Below are 11,258 nucleotides of genomic sequence, written 5' to 3' on the forward strand. Positions count from 1 at the left end.
TTAGTTTTGCATATTCCTGATAATATATTGTTAATACTGAATCAATGTATATAATTGTATGTATAATAATATGTATAATAATAACATATAATATATATTTCTTAGAAACACTGTGAATGTGAGCAGCGCTGTTTGTCCCTCCTGATGAGGGACGTGCTGCGTCCGTACGTCCCTGGTTACCATGGAGACGTAGAGAAGGACGGACAGAAATACAACCAGATGGAGGATCTGCTGGCTGAGTTCGACTTCCCTTGTGTGATGGACTGTAAGATGGGAGTGAGGTGAGAAAACGCGTCACATTATGGGGCGTTATTGGATTTCCTTACAGACTACAGTATAAAGTTTGGGACAGCAGGGCGGTGTAGTGAGTAGGGAGGCCGTCCAATTGTCCTATATGAATTGTCCAAGGAAAATTTGGATAGTTGCTAATCATAGAAATTAATACCTAACTGACTTTCAAACACTTTCCTGTGATTGTCTAAACTCTTTGGCGCCCGTATTTTCCTATGTGGCTAAGTCCACCCTTCTAAAGCAGACATAAACATGCCATTAAAAATACTTCAAATCTTTATTTGACTGTGGTCTGGACCATGGTTGTACAGCTGATGTGAATGTCTCCCTGCCCCTGGCATTTGCTCACACAGGATCTTGCTGTAAATAAGAATGTGTTTCTTAGTAGGATTCATCCAATATGGATTAAAAGGCCATTTGAATACCGATATGTTTAATAATTAATATCTTTTTTGACCATTTTCATGCCAAAAATCAAAACTATTCAGTGTTTCCCTCAGACTTTTATTCTTGAAAACCTTTAGAGCATTTAGACTATGGGACACTGAATGGTCAAACTTTCCACTGCACCTATTCAATGGTAGGGGAAAATCTAATTAACACTAATTAATTAGATGGATAAATAGAATGTACAAAGAAAATAAAATTTCATTGCAGTTTCTACAGACTGACATCATATTGGCATAACTGGCCGACTGGATAATGGTCAGCTATACATAAGGAAAACATTTAACCATGAATTTGATCCTGTTGTTTAAAAATTATGTTTTGCATTAGCATCTTGATTTTGATGCTCAGGTGAAATAAAAACCTATCTCTAGTAATGACTGCCCCCTTTTCTCCTCTTTCTCCACTCTCTCCCTCTCTTCCATTTCTTTCTGTCGCCCTTCTCTTCATCCCACCGTCTTCCTGCCCCCTGTTCTATCTCACCCTTCAGGACGTACCTTGAGGAGGAGTTGACCAAGGCTCGTAAAAAGCCGTCTCTGAGACCTGACATGTATCAGAAAATGATCGAGGTGGATCCTGCGGCGCCGACGCCGGAGGAGCACGAGCAGCAGGCGGTGACCAAACCCAGATACATGCAGTGGAGAGAGACCATAAGCTCAACGGCCACCCTGGGATTTAGAATAGAGGGGATCAAGGTAAGAGGGAGAGAGAGAGAAGGAAAGGTGTGTGTGTGTGCGCCTGTTTTTCCTTCCTTCCAACATTCTGTGTGTGTGTGTGTGTGTCCTTCAGGAACATGATCTAACTTCCTGTTTTGAACAGCAACTTCCTGTGGAGTATATGCGTGTGCATGAGTTCCTTTGTCGGACGTGAGGCCTGTCCGTGGCAGCTCTATAGGCCGCAGCATCTGGCACTGACATTGTATACACACACACACACACACACACACACACACAGATCAGGGTAGACTCTCCGTCTCGCTCTTTATTTGAAAGACGTGGCTATATAAGGACATTGAGGGCCTCCCAGTGATCTGTTACCATGACACTGAGGGTTTCCCCCAGAAACAGAGGAATCTGTGTGTGTGTTTGTGTGTGTGTGTGTGTGTGTGTGTGTTTGTGTTTGGAATAACATAAAGTTTGGATATACTCATACATGTGTGTCTCTGCCTGTATGTGTATGTGTGTGTGTGTGTGTGTGTGTGTGTGTGTGTGTGTTTGTGTCTGCATAAATATGTGTGCATGTATGTATATATGCTCTTGTGTATATGAAGAGAAAAAGAAGAAGAGTGTTTTATGGAGTGTGCTTGCATGTGTGTGTGTGTGTGTGTGTGTGTGTGTGTGTGTGTGTGTGTGTGTGTGAGGCCTGGCTAGCCATGCCCAGACCTGAACCATAAAGGGAGAAATAGTTCTGTCTCCAAATAATTCCTTGTTGCCTAGCAGCCAGCAGTACACTAACGCTCATTTATCCCAGTATTAGACTGCTGAACCGACCAGTCTGTTGACTACTGCTGCTACTGCTACTGCTACTACTACTGCTACTGCTGGTACTAATACTCCTAGGCCTACTACTACTACTGCTACTACTACTGGTACTGCTGGTACTAATACTCCTAGGCCTACTACTACTACTGCTACTACTACTGCTACTGCTGGTACTAATACTCCTAGGCCTACTACTACTACTGCTACTACTCTTTACACTACTGCTTACACTACAACTACTGCTACTACCATCACTACTACCACTACTTTTGCACTTCTACTACTGTGACAAATGTGTGTCAGCACTCAGAGTGCTAAAACCCTGCTCAGCTCTTTGGGAACATTTAACAGCGTATCTTTTCACTGAAAACAGCAAGAAAAAAAGCTGGCACTGTAAAAAGAGGTTCCCAGTGGATACACAGCTTTAAACAGCAAATTAGATGGAGTAGAGACAGAATGTGTGTGTATGCATGGTTCACACTCTGAATAAGTGTTGACCCTAGATCTCAGTTAGGGGTGGGTGGTATGACAATCCCACATTATCACCGGTTAAACGTTTGTCACCAATTGCCTTCATAGGGAGATTGTAGACATTGTGATATATCATTAGAAGCCTATAATACACATGTAATTTCTATTTATAACTTTCTGACACTTTCAGACACTGATAACAGTGTAAACGTGTGAATGTGGAACATGTCAATGTGAAACATGTCTGTCTATCCACATTTGTTGTCACTGTGCACTTTTATTTCTGGGACATGAGCCACTTTTTCACATTAAATAAAACAACAGCCTCCAATCTTCAACTTCAGTTACAGGGTACATTTTGGGTACATTTTGTAAAAACAACACTTGAGTGCCTCCTAAGTCATAGTTATGACTTCCGAACTCGGAAGAAGGCGCTTACAAGGAGCACTTGAAGGCAGCATCAGACACTGTTAGTCAAGTCATTTGAGAGAAGCACTTCATATGAATAAAAAGCAAACATTGGCAAGAGGGAACGGATGCTGTAATGTTTTACCTAGCAAAGGATGGTTCCTATCAAAACAGTTGAAAGTGAAGGTTTCAGTAGATTCCTCATAGTGGTTGACCCTCATTATGAAATGCCATGATGCTATTTTTTCCTGAAACTGCTATTCCACGATTTTATTCAGAAAGCAGTGAGAAAATAGAAAGCCAACTAAAAGATCTAACTAAACTACACTGTTCTTAAGGTGTATTCATACTTCAGAGTCTTATTTGAGTCTTACTATTTCTTCTATGACTGGAAGCTAGCAGCTCATTCACCTTTTGAAACAAGAATATAAAATGAACTCTTCAAACAAAAATGACATACTGTACTCTTACCATTTGGGTTGCACTTTTCGGTAACTTGCAACCTATAACCTACTCTCACTACATTTCACATAACCCAAAAGTACTGTCAAATTTGCTTGTTGCTTTAGATCCAGTACTGGTATCAAAATATTGTGCAAGAGAACTGTTTCTGTGTATGGCTCTGGTCCAGAAAAACAGTCGAAGGCCCCTTCCTGCTTAAAGGCTAAATCTCTAAAAATATCTTTCCCTCCCTCCTTCCCCCGTTGCTCCCTTTTTACTTCCCTTCGATTCCTCTGCCTTTCTTGTCCATTCTCTCCTCTCCCCCTCCTCCTTCCTCCCTTCCTTCCTTACTCTCTGGATTGAATTTTCCCTTCCTATCCTCCTCCCCATCTCTCTACAGGGAGCAGGGAAGTTCGAGCATTAAATAGATATAAAACTCATGTCTAGTTGTACACTTAAACTCACATTTTGCTGTCATATACTGCCAGTACATGCAAAGCTCACATTAAGCTGTTATTTACTGTCAGTCCTCATGCCAATTCCCATTTATAATCAATAATCCTCTCCTCTCTCTCCTCTCCTCTCCAATCCTCTCCTATCCTCCTCTCCTCTTTCCTCTTCTCCTCTCCTCTCCTATCCTCCTCTCATCTCCTCTCCTCTCCTCTCCTCTTTCCTCCTCTCCTCTCCTCCTCTTTCCTCCTCTCCTCTCCTCTCCTCTCCTCTCCTCTTCTCTGTAGAAGGAGGATGGAACAGTGAACAGGGATTTCAAGAAGACAAAGACTAGAGATCAAGTAACTACGGCCTTCCATGACTTCGTCAAAGGAAATAATGATATACTGGTGAGTGTGTGTGTGTGTGTGTGTGTGTGACTGTCTGTCTGCCTGTATGTGTGTGAATGTTTGTGTGTCCGTAGCCTTGACCTTTGGGTCACACTGACAGACAAACAGGAGGAATGGAATCTACAAGATAACTGTTCTGCTCTGTGTTCACAAGCCCATGGGAAACACACACACACACACACACACACACACACACTCTATGACCTCAAACTTCCGGGGCCAGTAGAAAAGGGAAGTCCTTGGGAACTCCCTTGGCCTCTTTACACACACAAACACACACACATAGGTTCACACACAGTTTTTGATAACTTTGTCTGTGTTTCCATGTGTTCATATGTGTGTGTGCTTATTGAATTTTTATCTGGAAATCATGGAACAACTTGAAATACATTACGAAAGCCATTCACATTTTTGCAGTTTTTAAATTATTCCAAACCCCATCCCACTCTCACAATGCACCAACATAACACATACTAACTTTTTTTTAATTATAGAAATAGCTATTAAAAGGCATATAATAGAAAAGGCAGTTTACTGGTTACTGGGTTGAACTGGGTTGCAGCTCTATACCCAGTGCCAGTCTTTTAAACAGTTTATCAGTACTCACCCAAAACATATGGGTTAAACTTGCTGGGGCACTATGGCACCTGCTCACATTTCTTAATTAACATTATGGTACATTCTGGATAGACTGACCTTGGATAAGTGAATACGATGTATAAGTGCATGTGTATGTTTTGCAGAACGGTTATGTATGTTTTGCAGAACGGTTATCGAAGCAGGCTGAAGGACATCAGAGACACTCTGGAGATCTCCCCGTTCTTCAAAACTCATGAGGTAAACACACACTGCTCTCTGCACAGCTGCTGCTCAGCTTGATAGTGTGTATGATCACTAGAGGCTAAGTCCAGTGTTTTTCAGACCGAGCCAGTGCAAATACTCACCACATTGAGACGTATGACTTACAGAATTTATCCAATCTATCATTTAATGTATAAATTTGCCCCAAATGTCTCTCTTCCTTTAGCGATGTCATAGTTGTTTTCTTAAATAAAGCTTGTTTTCACAGAGAAAAAAACTCTTTCATTCTGACTTTCTAAGTTTACGTAGGGTTTAAGGAATGCACAGACATTTTCAGTTCTCAGTTTTTGAGTTTTTCCTCCTGCAGCATTTGTCATATTGTGATTCAGCCCTGTTTAACATGTATGTATAGTGTCACTGTAGATCTGAATTGTCACACAAACACACTCAAGCACACACACACACACTTACATACAAATTAACCTTAACTCCATAGGACGTTGGTGAGTCAAAACAGGAAGTTAGAGCATGGCCTTGAAGGACACACACAGACACACACACACACACACACTTACAGACACACATGCACACACAGAGGAAAACTTCAAAAATAGTTTAAGTAATGCTTTTATTTTTACTTCTCCCAATCTCTCTCTCTCTCTGTCTTTCTCTCTCTCCCCTCTCTCTCTCTCTCTCTGCAGGTGATTGGCAGCTCCTTGTTATTTGTTCATGATAATAAGGGGCGGGCCAAAGTCTGGATGATTGACTTTGGGAAAACCACGCCTCTTCCCGCCGGCGAGGAGCTGACCCACCGAGCATCATGGGTAGAGGGGAACAGGGAGGACGGCTACCTTTTTGGACTTAATAGTTTGCTGGACATCATTTCATCCACGGTCACTTCTGAGCCTTGAGGCCTTGAGTTATTTTAATCCAAGTGGACCTTTGGACACACAACCACTTCCATTCATAGCTTCCTTTCTCCGGGGACCACTTTGGGCTTCCTCAAGGACTCCTAAGAGGGCGCCGCTCCTCATTTTGGAAACCACGTAATGACATAGCAATGCTTTGCCAGATCCATTCATACTTCCCTCCGCATGGCCACGCCTCCCCTGCATCCCTCTCTCTTTGTTTGGACCTAACTATTTAACATTTCCACATTCATGGCCCCTATTCCTGACATTTTGGGCCCAATATTTCCATTCATATCCAATGGAGATTCTGCTTTTCTGCTTTTCCCTAGTCGTATCCTGCTTGCTCAAGGGCAAGCAAGCAAGTTTCACATGCAAACAACAAATAGTTCTCCATTCCAAAGCAGAACAATGCAGATTATTTCATCCAAATTACAAATTCAAAAGTTTGAAACTGCCCCTGAATGCTGATGTTTTGGACGCATCACAGCTCGCATTGATTTTCAACAGAGAGTCTTGTTTTCCTGCTTTTCTGCGTATCTATTGGACCCCGACTTCCACGCGTTTCTGTTGGATCACAGCTGAACTGCATTTCTCCTGAATGAGAACTGAACCTGACTGCATTTCCACTGGAGTCTTTTCCCCTTTTGGCCACAACTTCAGCACGTTGCTCTCAGCTAAGGACTGAACTAAAATCTCTTTCAGAAACACATCTGCACTTAACTACATTTCCATTGTTAGAGATTGTACAGTAGTTTAGTGTGTTTTTACTGGCTAAAACGTTATTTTAGGTGTGTGTTTTACCGTGAGAAACAACAGTAGTCTTTTAGCTTGTTTATTTTATTTTATTTTTCACTTCTGTTTAACCATTCACACTCAGAGCCATAGACAGAGTTTAGTTTGGTCAGTGAAGTTTTCAGTGGCAGCCATGTTTGCTCCACAGTCAGTAACTGGTGATTCCATGCCAGCTGAATTATGAATGTTGGGTGTTATGGAGGGAGTTGTTACATATTTGCAGCCAACGTCTCTTAGCAGCGACATGTTGGCCAAACTCTGATCACTCTGGTCACACTTTGTTGGGATTGTTCACAATGTTAAGTGGGATTTATTATGTTTTTCGTCCGTTTTTGTCGTAACATTATTTTAGTGTTCGCACACTTTGTGGAACACTTATTGCCATGAACAATGTTGGAAACGACATCCTATTTAAGCTATACAGTGCCTTGATGTTACAAAGCCAAGTCAGACAACTGAAAATTATGTTCCTATGTTTTTTTTTTCTTAGTCTTAAATGTCTGTTTTTGTGTTAAGTCTTAAATGGATGCACATTTATTATCCTCTTAAAGTTTGTTCTTAATCCATAGTCCATTCCGTTTTTTATTTATAACATTATATTGCGTTGCCTTTCGTGTTAGTTCATGGGATACTGTGACATTTTGAATTTCTCTCACCAGGCACTTGTCGCAGTGCGGGTAAAAGTTTTCTGTATTGACACTTCAGCTAACTGGGAAGCAGGTTGCTGGCATTGTTAACATCCCTTATTCAAACCGATAGGTATACGGCTATTGAACAGATAGATCACTTTGAGCTAATGGTGCCCACTTATTTCAATGGGGAATGCCAACAACGCTAATTACACAGGTTTTAGGGCGCATGCAGGACAAAAGCTGAAACTTTCTCCCCTCATAATGCAACAGGTTCCTGGTGAAGAATGATAACTGTACAGTAGGTTATATTCTGTATTCAAAATGCCAAGGTATTCAGTTAAAGGTGTGTACCTCATTGTTTGCAGTGACAGTAGACGGAGAAAGAGAATGGTTAACTGATTGTTTTTCCATGCAGTGCCTTGCTAAGTAAGACCAACCGTTGTCCCAGTATGTAGGCTGTTGATTACGCTCTCCAATGTGCACTTACTGTTGTTCATTCTAGTAGGATTCATATCGATCCAGTTTTGTCCCCCCCTTTTTTTATTTATTTGCATTGTTCCTTTAAACAAAGTGTGTATGTGGTGGACAGAAAGAGACCCTGCTTCCACTTGTCGTTTCTCTGTGATTTTTGAGCTCTGATCGTAAGGATTTGAGCGTCTGTGCGTCCGCACTCGACCTGAAAATGCCTGTTATGCGTCTGCATACTGAAATACGTGTCCGCACTTCTTCTGCCTGCTCTTCATCTCCTTTCTCCTCTTCATATTATTCACATTACGTCTAGATTGTATATACAACAGCGATGGATTTCTGATTTTTTCCGCAATCAAAATTCACATGTATGTTTCAACTGGAAGCAGGGTCAGATAGACAGACTGACAAGAAGAAAGACAAAGAAATAAAAACCACTGTTCTCCTGGGAAAGATGGCGTGTCTGTCCATCTATCTATCTATCTATCTATCTATCTATCTATCTATCTGTCTATCTGTCTGTCTATCTATCTATCTATCTGTCTGTCTGTCTATCTATCTATCTATCTATCTATCTATCTATCTATCTATCTATTATGAGAATATTTCATGTGTTGTGATTATCTCGTATGGGAATCTGAGTCCTGAAAATGTTATTAAGGAAATGTCAAATTATCAGTCCAATATTTGAACTATGCGTATATCATATAAGTCCTTTTGAAAATGGATTGAACAGCCAAGATCAGAATCAATATATCTTCCTCTTCACCTACACAGCCTCTGTCCAACATCTCTCTCTCCAATCTGACCTCATGCTGCTGCTGTTGTTCCTTGGGCAGGTTGATTGCTGTGTTTGCATGAGGATTATTTGCCATTCAAATCACACTTGCCCACAAGAACAACATCCGGAGCTGTTGAGAAAGGAAGGAAGAGGGTCAGGAGCAGAGAGGTGAACGGAGAGAGAGAGAGCAGGGACGTGATTTTTCAGTGGGTTTTTTTTTTCAGGATTTCACGTTTTTTTTTTTTAACATGCAGCTTCCATTAATTTCAAACGGAGATTAACATTATCCTCTGCTTTTGTGCAGCCTTGATCGTATCCTGCCAAAAATAGCTCTTTCTTGAAGGGATACCTTGCCATTTAATGCCTTGATAACTTTAATAATTCAGTTTTCTTCACATTCATTGGGTGCCCATATCACAGAAGTACTAGTATGCTTTAATGAGCTTGGGTCTTATGGTGAGGAACAACTTCTACTTAGTTTGGGTCCCCACATGAAAAGAGTAGGGTATGATATGTAAATTTGATTTGAGTGCCAGGTTGACAAACAAAATTTATTCAGTTTAGGGTTCCAGTATATCCAGTATCTTTTGGATAGCCAGGGAAAAACATTAAAACCTGCTTCAATATACAGTAACATACTATGCTTCAGTGGGCTGTGTAGATCTGTGTCGCCCTCTGCTGTCAGTTCACTGACACTGCAGAGACTGAAGCGTATTACACGTATCATAAACCAGGCAAATTCAGAAACTTGGTCAAGACCCACATTTGGGTTATAAGAAGATTAAAATGGGTCCCCAAGTTATTCTGGCGACAAATTAATGGTTTTTTGACTAATATAGACTTATATATGATACAGATGTACTAAAGTAGCCCAAAAACAGGGTGAATTTGATTAGATGAGCTTTCATAATAGCACACCAACCGGTTTGGGTCCTGAGAGCAATTCTTTTAATGAATGATAAGAAAAAGTAAAACAAGAGTTACACTAGAGAGAATATGTTTGGAAGCGTTGGATGTTCTTTATTTTTTATTTTATTTTACCATCATTCAACCAGGTAAGTCCCAATGAGATATTGTTTTGCAAATTGATAAATTCAGTTATTAATTGATTGATTAAAAACAGAAATTTGGAAATGGAATTCTCTAGACAGGTTTATTGATTGTGTTGTGTCAACATTATTACTTGCATATTACTATCATTATTATTAATCAATAGTAATTGTTCTATAATTATTACACTGGCACAGACAATCCTCCCCACCGAGCCAAATGCCTGTGTAGCATTGAAGTGCTGCACTATACAATGCCAACACAAGATGGCAGCAGAGGCTAATTTCACCGCTGATCTCTGGAGTATGGACCCATTTTATTTTTGAAATCTCAGTGTTTTATATTCACTTGTCGCTTGTGTGGTGTTTGTATTTAAATGTCTTTCTTTTTTGAGTTTAAATGTCTTTCTTACGTGCTAATCCTTTTGTATCCTACTGAAACGGATGAACACCCTCTTAAACTGTGACAAAAACAAAGTGTGGGAGTGGATGGAGATTGAGGAGTTCGGACTCTGTTTGCGCTGGTTTGTAAACACCGCGCTTCCCGGGAGGACGGAGTTTCGGGCTCTGAGGGGGAGGAGCTGTTCAAAAATGGGGCTCAAAGCGCTCTCGGGCTGCTCGGCCCAACACAAACATGCAAACCGCTTTGCTGCGTGATTTACCAATGAGAAGCCGCGTTTTAGCCACCACCTCTTGTCAACAGATGATACGGACCAATAGGATAAGGCGATGGGCGGAACAGGAGATGAAGATCCAGAGCCCTGAATACCATGAAGTTTGGCAAATGTATGGGTACCTTAGTGTAGGTGATTGTTTAAAAATAACGTGCTGGCTGCTTATGCAATGAATGTACAAAATATTAGGGACGCTTACTCTTTTCATGAAGTACACTGATGAGGTGGATGCAGGTAAAAGCCATTATCTCTTATTGATTTCCCTTATTAAATCAATATCAATAATAAAGGATTAGGTGTAAATAAAGAGAAGCAGACGAGTTAAGCAGGATCTGAGATGTGGATTGTACAAAAGGGGCTACAACTCAGGAGGATGTTTCTAATAGTTTGCTCATTCACTGTACTGATGTCCTCCATAACTATGGTGAAATTGATTATATGAGATTAGAGTAGAAGCAAGCTTTGATGATCATCATGGGGAAATTGAGTCTTCACAGAAGCAAATAAATAGGGTTCAAACAGGACTGATAATTACAGCCAGTCGAGAATATTGAGTAAAAAAAACATGAATAAAATAAAAAATATATGAATTTACAGCATATGAGAACATACAAAAAATTTGAGTTTACAGCATATTTAAGAGGATATTATGCAAAATGTACATCTCTGTCTCTCTACATCTCTACACTGAATGCCAACCAAGAGCTAACACGCCTGTAGAAAGTGTGTCGGTCATCTGGGTAAATATACGGCTCTGGCTGCTCGCTGAAGT

At 40.7% G+C, this 11,258-nt stretch overlaps 1 protein-coding gene across 1 annotated transcript in view; it reads left to right on the forward strand.

The window, feature by feature from the left end:
* The window catches only part of LOC139660456 (inositol-trisphosphate 3-kinase B-like), a 9,074-nt gene extending 649 nt beyond the window's left edge, over positions 1 to 8,425 (forward strand). The window contains exons 3-7 of the mRNA XM_071538606.1: positions 106 to 281; positions 1,229 to 1,433; positions 4,277 to 4,378; positions 5,144 to 5,215; positions 5,881 to 8,425. Coding sequence (XP_071394707.1) covers positions 106 to 281; positions 1,229 to 1,433; positions 4,277 to 4,378; positions 5,144 to 5,215; positions 5,881 to 6,090 — 765 coding nt within the window. The 3' untranslated portion in view covers positions 6,091 to 8,425. The remainder of the gene's footprint in view (positions 1 to 105; positions 282 to 1,228; positions 1,434 to 4,276; positions 4,379 to 5,143; positions 5,216 to 5,880) is intronic.
* Positions 8,426 to 11,258: the final 2,833 nt, after the last annotated feature.

This window comes from Centroberyx affinis, unplaced genomic scaffold (genome assembly GCF_046629955.1).
Source record: "Centroberyx affinis isolate AG114_WGS23_722 - 3 ecotype Tasmania unplaced genomic scaffold, CSIRO-AGI_Caff_v1 ptg003311l_1, whole genome shotgun sequence".
Taxonomy (NCBI): domain Eukaryota; kingdom Metazoa; phylum Chordata; class Actinopteri; order Beryciformes; family Berycidae; genus Centroberyx; species Centroberyx affinis.